Source organism: Oncorhynchus mykiss, chromosome 10, assembly GCF_013265735.2.
Source record: "Oncorhynchus mykiss isolate Arlee chromosome 10, USDA_OmykA_1.1, whole genome shotgun sequence".
NCBI lineage: Eukaryota > Metazoa > Chordata > Actinopteri > Salmoniformes > Salmonidae > Oncorhynchus > Oncorhynchus mykiss.
This window is the reverse complement of record NC_048574.1, coordinates 79,053,188-79,068,469: the sequence shown is the minus strand read 5'-3', so window position 1 is coordinate 79,068,469 and position 15,282 is coordinate 79,053,188. Positions and strand designations below refer to the sequence as shown.

Below are 15,282 nucleotides of genomic sequence, written 5' to 3'. Positions count from 1 at the left end.
AGCATGGTCACTACCCTGATAGTAGACTGTAGAGTAACATACCTCCAGCATGGTCACTACCCTGATAGTAGACTGTAGAGTAACACACCTCCAGCATGGTCACTACCCTGATAGTAGACTGTAGAGTAACATACCTCCAGCATGGTCACTACCCTGATAGTAGACTGTAGAGTAACATAACTCCAGCATGGTCACTACCCTGATAGTAGACTGTAGAGTAACACCTCCAGCATGGTGACTACCCTGATAGTAGACTGTAGAGTAACACACCTCCAGCATGGTCACTACCCTGATAGTAGACTGTAGAGTACAGTAACATACCTCCAGCATGGTCACTACCCTGATAGTAGACTGTAGAGTAACACACCTCCAGCATGGTCACTACCCTGATAGTAGACTGTAGAGTACAGTAACATACCTCCAGCATGGTCACTACCCTGATAGTAGACTGTAGAGTAACACACCTCCAGCATGGTCACTACCCTGATAGTAGACTGTAGAGTACAGTAACACACCTCCAGCATGGTCACTACCCTGATAGTAGACTGTAGAGTACAGTAACATACCTCCAGCATGGTCACTACCCTGATAGTAGACTGTAGAGTAACACACCTCCAGCATGGTCACTACCCTGATAGTAGACTGTAGAGTACAGTAACATACCTCCAGCATGGTCACTACCCTGATAGTAGACTGTAGAGTAACATACCTCCAGCATGGTCACTACCCTGATAGTAGACTGTAGAGTAACACACCTCCAGCATGGTCACTACCCTGATAGTAGACTGTAGAGTAACATACCTCCAGCATGGTCACTACCCTGATAGTAGACTGTAGAGTAACACACCTCCAGCATGGTCACTACCCTGATAGTAGACTGTAGAGTAACACACCTCCAGCATGGTCACTACCCTGATAGTAGACTGTAGAGTACAGTAACATACCTCCAGCATGGTCACTACCCTGATAGTAGACTGTAGAGTAACACACCTCCAGCATGGTCACTACCCTGATAGTAGACTGTAGAGTACAGTAACATACCTCCAGCATGGTCACTACCCTGATAGTAGACTGTAGAGTAACACACCTCCAGCATGGTCACTACCCTGATAGTAGACTGTAGAGTAACACACCTCCAGCATGGTCACTACCCTGATAGTAGACTGTAGAGTACAGTAACACACCTCCAGCATGGTCACTACCCTGATAGTAGACTGTAGAGGAACATACCTCCAGCATGGTCACTACCCTGATAGTAGGCTGTAGAGTAACACACCTCCAGCATGGTGACTACCCTGATAATAGACTGTACAGTAACACACCTCCAGCATGGTGACTACCCTGATAGTAGACTGTAGAGGAACATACCTCCAGCATGGTCACTACCCTGATAGTAGGCTGTAGAGTAACACACCTCCAGCATGGTCACTACCCTGATAGTAGACTGTAGAGTAACACACCTCCAGCATGGTCACTACCCTGATAGTAGACTGTAGAGTAACACACCTCCAGCATGGTCACTACCCTGATAGTAGACTGTAGAGTAACATACCTCCAGCATGGTCACTACCCTGATAGTAGACTGTAGAGTAACATACCTCCAGCATGGTCACTACCCTGATAGTAGACTGTAGAGTAACACACCTCCAGCATGGTGACTACCCTGATAGTAGACTGTAGAGTAACACACCTCCAGCATGGTCACTACCCTGATAGTAGACTGTAGAGTAACACACCTCCAGCATGGTGACTACCCTGATAGTAGACTGTAGAGTAACACACCTCCAGCATGGTCACTACCCTGATAATAGACTGTGCAGTAACACACCTCCAGCATGGTGACTACCCTGATAGTAGACTGTACAGTAACATACCTCCAGCATGGTCACTACCCTGATAGTAGACTGTAGAGTAACACACCTCCAGCATGGTCACTACCCTGATAGTAGACTGTAGAGTAACACACCTCCAGCATGGTGACTACCCTGATAGTAGACTGTAGAGTAACACACCTCCAGCATGGTCACTACCCTGATAGTAGACTGTAGAGTACAGTAACATACCTCCAGCATGGTCACTACCCTGATAGTAGACTGTAGAGTAACACACCTCCAGCATGGTCACTACCCTGATAGTAGACTGTAGAGTAACACACCTCCAGCATGGTCACTACCCTGATAGTAGACTGTAGAGTAACACACCTCCAGCCACACACACACACCAACCAGCCATACACAGAAACCACCCAACACACACACCAACCAGCCACACACACACACCAACCAGCCATACACAGAAACCACCCAACACACACACACACACACACACCAACCAGCCATACACAGAAACCACCCAACACACACACCAACCAGCCACACACACACACACACACCAACCAGCCACACACACACACCAACCAGCCACACACAGAAACCACCCAACACACACACCAACCAGCCACACACACACCAACCAGCCACACACAGAAACCACCCAACACACACACCAACCAGCCACACACACACACACACACACACACACACACCAACCAGCCATACACAGAAACCACCCAACACACACACCAACCAGCCACACACACACACACACACACACACACACACCAACCAGCCACACACACACACACACACACAGAAACCACCCAACACACAGAAGTTATCAAAAGCTTGTTTTTTAATTCAACAAATTGACATCTTTCAGCGAGGTGTTTGGTTAAGAAAATAGAGGGACGAAAATAAATGACAGAAGATGAGGGTTGTTTATGATCGTCATGACTACGAAGGGAACGGGTAAACAACAACGACCTCTGAGCATGATCAACTACAACAGTGCTCTGAGGGAGAGAGGAGAGAGAGAAAGATGGAGGGACGTATAGAGGGAAACAGAGGGAGAGAGATGAGGAGAGGGAGAGGAGGGTGTTTTCTTCATCACTCCATGGTGTCCTGGTTCTCCTGGTCTCCTCCCATGTAGACAGAGAGAGAGAGAGAGAGATACAGAGGGAGAGGAGGGTGTTCTCTTCATCACTCCATGGTGTCCTGGTTCTCCTGGTCTCCTCCCATGTAGACAGAGAGAGAGAGAGAGAGATACAGAGGGAGAGGAGGGTGTTCTCTTCATCACTCCATGGTGTCCTGGTTCTCCTGGTCTCCTCCCATGTCATCACTAGGTTCCTTGCCCTCCTTGCTCCTCTTGCTCTTCTTGTGTTTGTGTCTCCTGTGACCGTCTCCTTCTTCACTATCATGTCTCCTCCTGCTGCTACTGCTCAGAGTGAGAGAGAGGGAGAGAGAGAGAGGGAGAGGGGGGGGAGGGAGAGAGAGAGAGAGAGAGAGAGGGAGAGAGAGAGGGAGAGAGAGGGAGAGAGAGGGAGAGAGAGGGAGAGAGAGAGAGAGGGAGAGAGAGAGAGAGACAGAGAGGAGAGAGAGACAGACAAAGAGAGAGAGGGAGAGACAAAGAGAGACAGAGAGAGAGAGGGAGAGAGACAAAGAGGGAGAGAGAGAGAGAGAGAGAGGGACAAAGAGGGAGAGAGAGAGAGAGAGAGGGAGAGAGAGACAGAGAGAGAGGGGGAGGGAGAGAGAGACAGAGAGACAGACCGAGAGAGAGAGGGAGAGACAAAGAGAGACAGAGAGAGAGAGGGAGAGAGACAAAGAGGGAGAGAGAGAGAGAGAGAGAGGGACAAAGAGGGAGAGAGAGAGAGAGAGAGGGAGAGAGAGACAGAGAGAGAGGGGGAGGGAGAGAGAGACAGAGAGAGACCGAGAGAGAGAGGGAGAGAGGGGGAGGGAGAGAGAGAGGAGAGAGAAACAGACAGAGAGGAGACAGAGAGAGAGAGAGAGAGAGAGAGAGAGAGAAAAGGAAGACAGTTCTGATTCTGATACAACAAAGAGGTGAAATAATGTGAGTGAGTGAGTGTGAGAGTGAGTGAGTGAGTGAGTGTGTGAGTGAGTGAGTGAGTGAGTGTGGGGCGTACCTGCGTGATGACTTGTGTCTCCCCTCCTCCTTCTCTCTGTGTCTTCTCTCTCTGTGTCTCTCCTCCTTCTCACGGCTCGACCTGTCTCTGTGACGCTCCCCGCCTCCACCACCACGCTCACCACCACTCCCACGGTCACCGCCACGCTCCCCCCCTCCACGGTCACCTCCACGGTCTACGCCTCCACGCTCCCCTCCTCCGCGGTCACCTCCTCCGCGGTCACCACCGCCGCTGTAGCCACGCTCCGCCTGGTACTCCCGGTAACCGCGGTACCGCTCCTCGTCACTATGGAGACCAGACAGAATATCTCATTGGACGCTGGACAGTGACATGACTAATCATCTTTTCTGATTGAAACAACTCACTGTTCAATCTGGTCGTTGTTAAACAGATCTTTTCTGATTGGACAGTGAGATGAGTTGTGTCAATCTGTCGGTCGTTGTAGGGGGCAGTATTTTCATGTCTCATGTCCGGATGAAAAGCGTGCCCAAAGTAAACTGCCTGTTACTCAGGCCCAGAAGCCAGGATATGCATATAATTGGTAGATTTAGATAGAAAACACTCTAAAGTTTCTGAAACTGTTAAAGTAATGTCTGTGAGTATAACAGAACTGATATGGCAGGCGAAACCCAGAGGACAAACCCATAAAAAAAAAATAGAATTTTCAGCCTACCACTGTTTTCAATGTCTTTCATGTTTTTTATGAGGCAAAGTCCTCCCAGATTGCAATTCCTAGGGCTTCCACTAGATGTCAACAGTCTTTAGAAAGAGTTTCGGGCTGAGTTTTGGAAAAATTAGCAAGAAGTTGTAGTTTTTCTAAGAGGCTCCCATTTTGGCTGTAGTGTTTCCATGCGCGTGAATCGGTGGATTATTGACTGAAGCCAGCTAAACTGAGTTTTTATGGATAGAAAGAAGGACTTTGTCGAACAAAAGGACCATTTGTGATGTAACTGGGACCTATTGGAGTGCCAACAGAAGAAGATCATCAAAGGTAAGGCATTTATTATATCGCTATTTCTGACTTTTTTTTGTTTTTGAGTTTTACCCCTTTATTTATTTTTATTTTACACACATTATATTCAGTACTAGGGTTAAAGGAAAATTCATACATCTATACAGTAACATAATAGTATTATGATTAGTCAGTCCTGATTGAAATGTACAGTGCCTTGCGAAAGTATTCGGCCCCCTTGAACTTTGAGACCTTTTGCCACATTTCAGGCTTCAAACATAAAGATATAAAACTGTATTTTTTTGTGAAGAATCAACAACAAGTGGGACGACATTTATTGGATATTTCAAACTTTTTTAACAAATCAAAAACTGAAAAATTGGGCGTGCAAAATTATTTTTTTATTAACTTAACATATCTTCAGTATCCACTGTCTTCATAGTGTTCATATATTAGTAGTAATTATGTTTTTTAATTTTTTAAATGTATTTTATTATAATTTTTTATTTTACCCCTTTTTCTCCCCAATTTCGTGGTATCCAATTGTTGTAGTAGCTACTATCTTGTCTCTTCGCTACAACTCCCGTACGGGCTCGGGAGAGACGAAGGTTGAAAGTCATGCGTCCTCCGATACACAACCCAACCAAGCCGCACTGCTTCTTAACACAGCACGCATCCAACCCGGAAGCCAGCCGCACCAATGCGCCGGAGGAAACACCGTGCACCTGGCCACCTTGGTTAGCGCACACTGCGCCCAGCCCGCCACAGGAGTCGCTGGTGCGCGATGAGACAAGGACACCACTACCGACCAAGCCCTCCCTAACCCGGGCGACGCTAGGCCAATTGTGCGTCGCCCCATGGACCTCCCGGTCGCGGCCGGTTACGACAGAGCCTGGGCGCGAACCCAGGGACTCTGATGGCACAGCTGGAGCTGCAGTACAGCGCCCTTAACCACTGCGCCACCCGGGAGGCCTATATCGCTATTTCTGACTTTCGTGTCGCACCTGCCTGGTTGAAAACTGTTTTCATGCTTTTGTATGCGAGGAGCTGTCCTCAGATAATCGCATGGTGTGCTTTCAATGTAAAGCCTTTTTGAAATCTGACACAGCGGCTGGATTAACAAGAAGTTAAGCTTTTTATTTTGATGTATAACACTTTTATTTACATGAATGTTAAATATTTGTATTTCTGTAATTTGAATTTCACGCTCTGTAATTTCACAGGATGTTGGCCAGGTGGGAAGCTAACGTCCAGCCTGCCCATAAGAAGTTAAACAGATCTTTTCTGATTGGACAGTGAGATGAAGTGTGTCTGTTGGTCGTTGTCTTTCGACCTTCGTCTCTCCCGAGCCCGTACGGGAGTTATAGCGATGAGACAAGATAGTAACTACAAAAACAATTGGATACCACGAAATTGGGGAGAAAAGGGAGTAAAATTCAAAACAAAATAAATAAATAAATATATATATATATATAAAAATAATGTGCTGTAAGCGCACTCCACAGCTAGCTATCGTATTCAATATGTTTCTATATCTCAACTGGTTTGTGCCTTGCCAAGGAATGCGGTCACTTGTGTTAGCGAGCAGAGGACCACTGGTCCGAGCCCGGTACTGGGATAGGGACAGTGGGGGAAGATATACTGTTAGGAGAACACTGCCGCCCGCGTCGCCGCCCCCGGCTAACCCGCGTCGCCGCCCCCGGCTAACCCGCATCGCCGCCCCCGGCTAACCCGCGGTCGCCCGCGTCGCCGCCCTCGGCTAACCCGCGGTCGCCGCCCTCGGCTAACCCGCGGTCGGCTAACCCGCCGTCGCCGCCCTCGGCTAACCCGCCGTCGCCGCCCTCGGCTAACCCGCGGTCGCCGCCCTCGGCTAACCCGCGGTCGCCGCCCTCGGCTAACCCGCGGTCGCCGCCCTCGGCTAACCCGCGGTCGCCCGCGTCGCCGCCCTCGGCTAACCCGCGGTCGCCGCCCTCGGCTAACCCTCTGTGGCCCGCTGTCGTCCTCGGCTAACCCGCTGTGGCCCGCTGTCGTCCTCGGCTAACCCGCTGTCGTCCTCGGCTAACCCGCTGTGGCCCGCTGTCGTCCTCGGCTAACCCGCTGTCGCCCGCGTCGTCCTCGACTAACCCGCTGTCGCCCGCGTCGTCCTCGACTAACCCGCTGTCGCCCGCGTCGTCCTCGACTAACCCGCTGTCGCCCGCGTCGTCCTCGACTAACCCGCTGTCGCCCGCGTCGTCCTCGACTAACCCGCTGTGGCCCGCTGTCGTCCTCGGCTAACCCGCTGTCGCCCGCGTCGTCCTCGACTAACCCGCTGTCGCCTGCGTCGTCCTCGACTAACCCGCTGTCGTCCGACTAACCCGCTGTCGCCTGCATCGTCCTCGACTAACCTGTTGTAAGCCATAGTGGAGGGGCTGTGCTCTCGCTCTCTCTCCCTCTCATGTGGTCTCTCCCTGGGTCTCTCTCTCTCCTTCTCCCTCTTGTCCTCCCGTCTGGGTCCTGGTCCCGGTCCCGGTCCTGATGGGTAGTCGTACAGTAAAGAACATCAGGTCAGACTGATTGATTGGTTATTGATTGACAGGTTGATTGATTGATCACTAGAGTAAAAGAACATTAGCTGAAACCCCAAAAACAGTTTGTAGAGGCGCTGACTAACAGAGAGTAAAGGCTGGGATTCAATCTGATCCTGCTTCGTCAGCTATGACCCCTTTTTAAAAAGGGCAATGCTCCTGTGTTCACGGAGACCGTCGTCACGGTAACCGCTGCATAGGTCAGCTCAATCAGATATGACCTTTAAACTCTGCTATTACACAGATCTACCGCTGATCACATTAAATAAATACATTGTCTATACCACCCTCCTGTTTCGGTTTACCTGGAGGCTAGCAGTACTACTGTTTAGACTGGTTTACCTGGAGGGTAGACTGGTTTACCTGGAGGGTAGACTGGTTTACCTGGAGGGTAGACTGGTTTACCTGGAGGGTAGCAGTACTACTGTTTAGACTGGTTTACCTGGAGGGTAGACTGGTTTACCTGGAGGGTAGACTGGTTTACCTGGAGGGTAGCAGTACTACTGTTTAGACTGGTTTACCTGGAGGGTAGACTGGTTTACCTGGAGGGTAGACTGGTTTACCTGGAGGGTAGCAGTACTACTGTTTAGACTGGTTTACCTGGAGGGTAGACTGGTTTACCTGGAGGGTAGACTGGTTTACCTGGAGGGTAGCAGTACTACTGTTTAGACTGGTTTACCTGGAGGGTAGCAGTACTACTGTTTAGACTGGTTTACCTGGAGGGTAGACTGGTTTACCTGGAGGGTAGCAGTACTACTGTTTAGACTGGTTTACCTGGAGGGTAGACTGGTTTACCTGGAGGGTAGACTGGTTTACCTGGAGGGTAGCAGTCCTACTGTTTAGACTGGTTTACCTGGAGGGTAGCAGTACTACTGTTTAGACTGGTTTACCTGGAGGGTAGACTGGTTTACCTGGAGGGTAGACTGGTTTACCTGGAGGGTAGCAGTACTACTGTTTGGACTGGTTTACCTGGAGGGTAGCAGTACTACTGTTTAGACTGGTTTACCTGGAGGGTAGACTGGTTTACCTGGAGGGTAGCAGTCCTACTGTTTAGACTGGTTTACCTGGAGGGTAGCAGTACTACTGTTTAGACTGGTTTACCTGGAGGGTACACTGGTTTACCTGGAGGGTAGCAGTACTACTGTTTAGACTGGTTTACCTGGAGGGTAGCAGTACTACTGTTTAGACTGGTTTACCTGGAGGGTAGCAGTACTACTGTTTAGACTGGTTTACCTGGAGGGTACACTGGTTTACCTGGAGGGTAGCAGTACTACTGTTTAGACTGGTTTACCTGGAGGGTAGACTGGTTTACCTGGAGGGTAGACTGGTTTACCTGGAGGGTAGACTGGTTTACCTGGAGGGTAGCAGTACTACTGTTTAGACTGGTTTACCTGGAGGATAGCAGTACTACTGTTTAGACTGGTTTACCTGGAGGGTAGCAGTACTACTGTTTAGACTGGTTTACCTGGAGGGTAGACTGGTTCACCTGGAGAGTAGCAGTACTACTGTTTAGACTGGTTTACCTGGAGGGTAGCAGTACTACTGTTTAGACTGGTTTACCTGGAGGGTAGACTGGTTTACCTGGAGGGTAGCAGTACTACTGTTTAGACTGGTTTACCTGGAGGGTAGACTGGTTTACCTGGAGGGTAGCAGTACTACTGTTTAGACTGGTTTACCTGGAGGGTAGCAGTACTACTGTTTAGACTGGTTCACCTGGAGGGTAGCAGTACTACTGTTTAGACTGGTTTACCTGGAGGAGGGTAGCAGTACTACTGTTTAGACTGGTTTACCTAGAGGGTAGCAGTACTACTGTTTAGACTGGTTTACCTGGAGGGTAGCAGTACTACTGTTTAGACTGGTTTACCTGGAGGGTAGACTGGTTTACCTGGAGGGTAGACTGGTTTACCTGGAGGGTAGCAGTACTACTGTTTAGACTGGTTTACCTGGAGGGTAGACTGGTTTACCTGGAGGGTAGCAGTACTACTGTTTAGACTGGTTTACCTGGAGGGTAGACTGGTTTACCTGGAGGGTAGCAGTACTACTGTTTAGACTGGTTTACCTGGAGGGTAGACTGGTTTACCTGGAGGGTAGCAGTACTACTGTTTAGACTGGTTTACCTGGAGGGTAGCAGTCCTACTGTTTAGACTGGTTTACCTGGAGGGTAGCAGTACTACTGTTTAGACTGGTTTACCTGGAGGGTAGACTGGTTTACCTGGAGGGTAGCAGTACTACTGTTTAGACTGGTTTACCTGGAGGGTAGCAGTACTACTGTTTAGACTGGTTTACCTGGAGGGTAGACTGGTTTACCTGGAGGGTAGCAGTACTACTGTTTAGACTGGTTTACCTGGAGGGTAGACTGGTTTACCTGGAGGGTAGCAGTACTACTGTTTAGACTGGTTTACCTGGAGGGTAGCAGTACTACTGTTTAGACTGGTTTACCTGGAGGGTAGACTGGTTTACCTGGAGGGTAGACTGGTTTACCTGGAGGGTAGCAGTACTACTGTTTAGACTGGTTTACCTGGAGGGTAGACTGGTTTACCTGGAGGATAGCAGTTCTACTGTTTAGACTGGTTTACCTGGAGGGTAGCAGTACTACTGTTTAGACTGGTTTACCTGGAGGGTAGACTGGTTTACCTGGAGGGTAGCAGTACTACTGTTTAGACTGATTTACCTGGAGGGTAGTAGTACTACTGTTTAGACTGGTTTACCTGGAGGGTAGCAGTACTACTGTTTAGACTGGTTTACCTGGAGGGTAGACTGGTTTACCTGGAGGGTAGCAGTACTACTGCTTAGACTGGTTTACCTGGAGGGTAGCAGTACTACTGTTTAGACTGGTTTACCTGGAGGGTAGCAGTACTACTGTTTAGACTGGTTTACCTGGAGGGTAGCAGTACTACTGTTTAGACTGGTTTACCTGGAGGGTAGCAGTACTACTGTTTAGACTGGTTTACCTGGAGGGTAGACTGGTTTACCTGGAGGGTAGACTGGTTTACCTGGAGGGTAGCAGTACTACTGTTTAGACTGGTTTACCTGGAGGGTAGCAGTACTACTGTTTAGACTGGTTTACCTGGAGGGTAGCAGTACTACTGTTTAGACTGGTTTACCTGGAGGGTAGACTGGTTTACCTGGAGGGTAGACTGGTTTACCTGGAGGGTAGCAGTACTACTGTTTAGACTGGTTTACCTGGAGGGTAGACTGGTTTACCTGGAGGGTAGCAGTACTACTGTTTAGACTGGTTTACCTGGAGGGTAGTAGTCCCACTGTTTAGACTGGTCCATCATAGGAGGCCATGGAGACACCACACCTGGCATAGGAGGAGGGTAGCCACCTGGAGACAGAGAGGAGGAGGATAAACTGTAGTGATATACTGTAGTGTGGATGAGGAAGAGGGTAGCCACCTGGAGACAGAGAGGATGAGGATATACTGTAGTGATATACTGTAGTGAGGAGGAGGAGGATATACTGTAGTGATATACTGTAGTGATGAGGATATACTGTAGTGATATACTGTAGTGATGAGGATATACTGTAGTGTGGAAGAGGAGGATATACTGTAATGATGAGGATATACTGTAGTGATATACTGTTGTGATGAGGATATACTGTAGTGATATACTGTCGTGATGAGGATTTACTGTAGTGATATACTGTAGTGATGAGGAGGAGGATATACTGTAGTGATATACTGTAGTGATATACTGTGAGGAAGAGGAGGATATACTGTAGTGATATACTGTAGTGAGGAGGACGAGGATATACTGTAGTGATATACTGTAGTGATATACTGTAGTGAGGAGGACGAGGATATACTGTAGTGATATACTGTAGTGATGAGGAGGAGGATATACTGTAGTGATATACTGTAGTGATATACAGTAGTGATGAGGAGGATATACTGTAGTGATATACTGTAGTGATGAGGAGGAGGATGTACTGTAGTGATATACTGTAGTGATATACTGTAGTGATGAGGAGGAGGATGTACTGTAGTGAGGAGGAGGATATACTGTAGTGATATACTGTAGTGATATACTGTAGTGATGAGGAGGATATACTGTAGTGATATACTGTAGTGATATACTGTAGTGATGAGGAGGATATACTGTAGTGATATACTGTAGTGATGAGGATATACTGTAGTGATATACTGTAGTGAGGAGGAGGATATACTGTAGTGATATACTGTAGTGATATACTGTAGTGATATACTGTAGTGAGGAGGAGAAGGATATACTGTAGTGATATACTGTAGTGATATACTGTAGTGAGGAGGAGGAGAATATACTGTAATGATATACTGTCGTGAGGAGGAGGATATACTGTAGTGATATACTGTAGTGATATACTGTAGTGATATACTGTAGTGAGGAGGAGGAGAATATACTGTAATGATATACTGTCGTGAGGAGGATATACTGTAGTGATATACTGTAGTGATATACTGTAGCGATATACTGTAGTGAGGAGGAGGAGGAGGATATACTGTAGTGATATACTGTAGTGATATACTGTAGTGATATACTGTAGTGAGGAGGAAGAAATACTGTAGTGATATACTGTAGTGATATACTGTAGTGATATACTGTAGTGAGGAGGAGGAGAATATACTGTAATGATATACTGTCGTGATGAGGATATACTGTAGTGATATACTGTAGTGAGGAGGAGGAGGATATACTGTAGTGATATACTGTAGTGATATACTGTAGTGATGAGGAGGATATACTGTAGTGATGAGGAGGATATACTGTAGTGATATACTGTAGTGATGAGGAGGATATACTGTAGTGATATACTGTAGTGAGGAGGATATACTGTAGTGATATAATGTAGTGATATACTGTAGTGAGGAGGAGGAGGATATACTGTAGTGATATACTGTTGTGTTGAGGATATACTGTAGTGATGAGGACATACTGTAGTGATATACTGTAGTGAGGAGGAGAAGGATATACTGTAGTGATGAGGACATACCTGTCATAGGAGGAGGGAAACCACCTGAGGGACAATAAACATGATTGATTATTACAATATTGTGTGTGTACATATCAGTGTGTACCCACCTAAAACACCTTCCATGTGGAGTTAAAATACTCCCCATATAAATGACGGCCGAGGCGATAGCAGTATTCGTAACAGACTAAACTGTTTGGTGCTTTAAAAGCCTGATGGATGTAAAATATGGTGTGCTATTGCTTGGAAAATAAATACAATGTGACTCTGTTTTCTAACATCAGGGCTGTTTCCCAACATCAGGGCTGTTTCCCAACATCAGGGCTGTTTCCCAACATCAGGGCTGTTTCCCAACAACAGGGCTGTTTCCCAACAACAGGGCTGTTTCCCAACAACAGGGCTGTTTCCCAACAACAGGGCTGTTTCCCAACATCAGGGCTGTTTCCCAACAACAGGGCTGTTTCCCAACATCAGGGCTGTTTTCCAACATCAGGGCTGTTTCCCAACATCAGGGCTGTTTCCCAACATCAGGGCTGTTTTCCAACATCAGGGCTGTTTTCCAACATCAGGGCTGTTTTCCAACATTAGGACTGTTTTCCAACATCAGGGCTGTTTTCCAACATCAGGGCTGTTTTCCAACATCAGGGCTGTTTTCCAACATCAGGGCTGTTTTCCAACATCAGGGCTGTTTTCCAACATAATGATATTTGTTTCCAACATCAGGGCTGTTTTCCAACATCAGGGCTGTTTTCCAACATCAGGGCTGTTTTCCAACATCAGGGCTGTTTTCCAACATAATGATATTTGTTTCCAACATCAGGGCTGTTTTCCAACATCAGGGCTGTTTCCCAACATCAGGGCTGTTTTCCAACAACAGGGCTGTTTCCCAACATCAGGGCTGTTTCCCAACATCAGGGCTGTTTCCCAACAACAGGGCTGTTTCCCAACATCAGGGCTGTTTCCCAACATCAGGGCTGTTTTCCAACAACAGGGCTGTTTCCAACATCAGGGCTGTTTTCCAACATCAGGGCTGTTTTCCAACATCAGGGCTGTTTTCCAACATTAGGGCTGTTTTCCAACATCAGGGCTGTTTTCCAACATTAGGGCTGTTTTCCAACATTAGGGCTGTTTTCCAACATCAGGGCTGTTTTCCAACATAATGATATTTGTTTCCAACATCAGGGCTGTTTTCCAACATCAGGGCTGTTTTCCACCATAATGATGTTTGTTTCCAACATCAGGGCTGTTTTCCAACATAATAATGTTAGTTTCCAACATCAGGGCTGTTGTCCAACATCAGGGCTGTTTTCCAACATAATGATGTTCGTTTCCAACATAATGATGTTCGTTTCCGACATAATGATGTTTGTTTCCGACAATCAATCAATTCAATCTGCTTTGTGTTTCCTTGCCACGATACTAACGAGGATGGCGATACTGGTATCGTACCGGCCCTAATATCAATCAAACTTTGGATCAAGTTCATAAATGGGTGCTTCCCAACTGGAGCCCTATATAGGGCACTGCTTTAGACCAGAGCCCTATGACACCCTATTTCCTATATAGTGCACTACTTTAGACCAGAGCCCTATGGCACCCTATTCCCTATATATAGTGCACTACTTTAGACCAGAGCCCTATGGCACCCTATTCCCTATATATATTGCACTACTTTAGACCAGAGCCCTATGACACCCTATTCCCTATATAGTGCACTACTTTTGACCACAGCCCTATCGACCCTGCTTAAAAGAAATGCATTATATAGGCCAGATTGGGTCACATTGGGACTCATCCTATATATATCTTGTTAAATGAAGCCCATGGATTGATTTAATACCATTTAATATAATAATAACTTATTATTAATTGAAAGGGATTGAGAGTGAGGCTACATCGGAAATGGCACCTTAGTCAACGGTAGTGCACTACATAGGGAATCGGGATCCATTTTTGGACAGACGTATATAATATAACATCGATTGAAAGTGATAGTGTGTGTTTGTCGCCCCCTACCTGTGGGGAAGGGGTATGGTGGAACGGGACGAACATCATATCCACCTGGATGCCCACTGCTACAAAAAAAATAATCAATAAAAAAAAAGTTCAATATATCAAAGCCATTTTAACCAATACTTTAGAACCCATTTACATATTGATCCAATCAATCATATCAAATGGATATTTCAGGATTCTGGTAATGATGCTCTTTATCTATTTCTATTTTCAGAGTCAGATGGAGTCGTGGACAGCGTGTTTATGTCTCTGTGTCCAGCATGAAGGAAGTTAGAGGTAGTATTCGTGAGCCAATGTTAAATAGAGCGCGCTGACTGGAAGTCGATGTGTATCTACTAGCATGCTATAGCAGATACCCATAGCATGCTAGCAGATACCCATAGCATGCTAGCAGATACCCATAGCATGCTAGCAGATACCCATAGCATGCTAGCAGATACCCATAGCATGCTAGCAGATACCCATAGCATGCTAGCAGATACCCATAGCATGCTAGCAGATACCCATAGCATGCTAGCAGATACCCATAGCATGCTAGCAGATACCCATAGCATGCTAGCAGATACCCATAGCATGCTAGCAGATACCCATAGCATGCTATAGCAGATACCCATAGCATGCTATAGCAGATACCCATAGCATGCTATAGCAGATACCCATAGCATGCTATAGCAGATACCCATAGCATGCTATAGCAGATACCCATAGCATGCTATAGCAGATACCCATAGCATGCTATAGCAGATACCCATAGCATGCTATAGCAGATACCCATAGCATGCTAGCAGATACCCATAGCATGCTAGCAGATACCCATA

General features: G+C 47.0%; 1 protein-coding gene across 2 annotated transcripts in view; it reads right to left on the bottom strand.

The window, feature by feature from the left end:
* Positions 1-2,673: 2,673 nt before the first annotated feature.
* The window catches only part of LOC110515636 (pre-mRNA 3'-end-processing factor FIP1-like), a 42,228-nt gene continuing 29,619 nt past the window's right edge, over positions 2,674-15,282 (bottom strand). For both annotated transcript variants that reach the window (XM_036934101.1, XM_036934100.1), the window contains exons 14-19: positions 14,465-14,523; positions 12,470-12,493; positions 10,737-10,823; positions 7,316-7,442; positions 3,980-4,264; positions 2,674-3,273 (exon numbers count right to left, since the gene is read on the bottom strand). In XM_036934101.1, the coding sequence (XP_036789996.1) occupies positions 3,132-3,273; positions 3,980-4,264; positions 7,316-7,442; positions 10,737-10,823; positions 12,470-12,493; positions 14,465-14,523 (724 nt within the window). In that variant the 3' untranslated portion in view covers positions 2,674-3,131. The remainder of the gene's footprint in view (positions 3,274-3,979; positions 4,265-7,315; positions 7,443-10,736; positions 10,824-12,469; positions 12,494-14,464; positions 14,524-15,282) is intronic.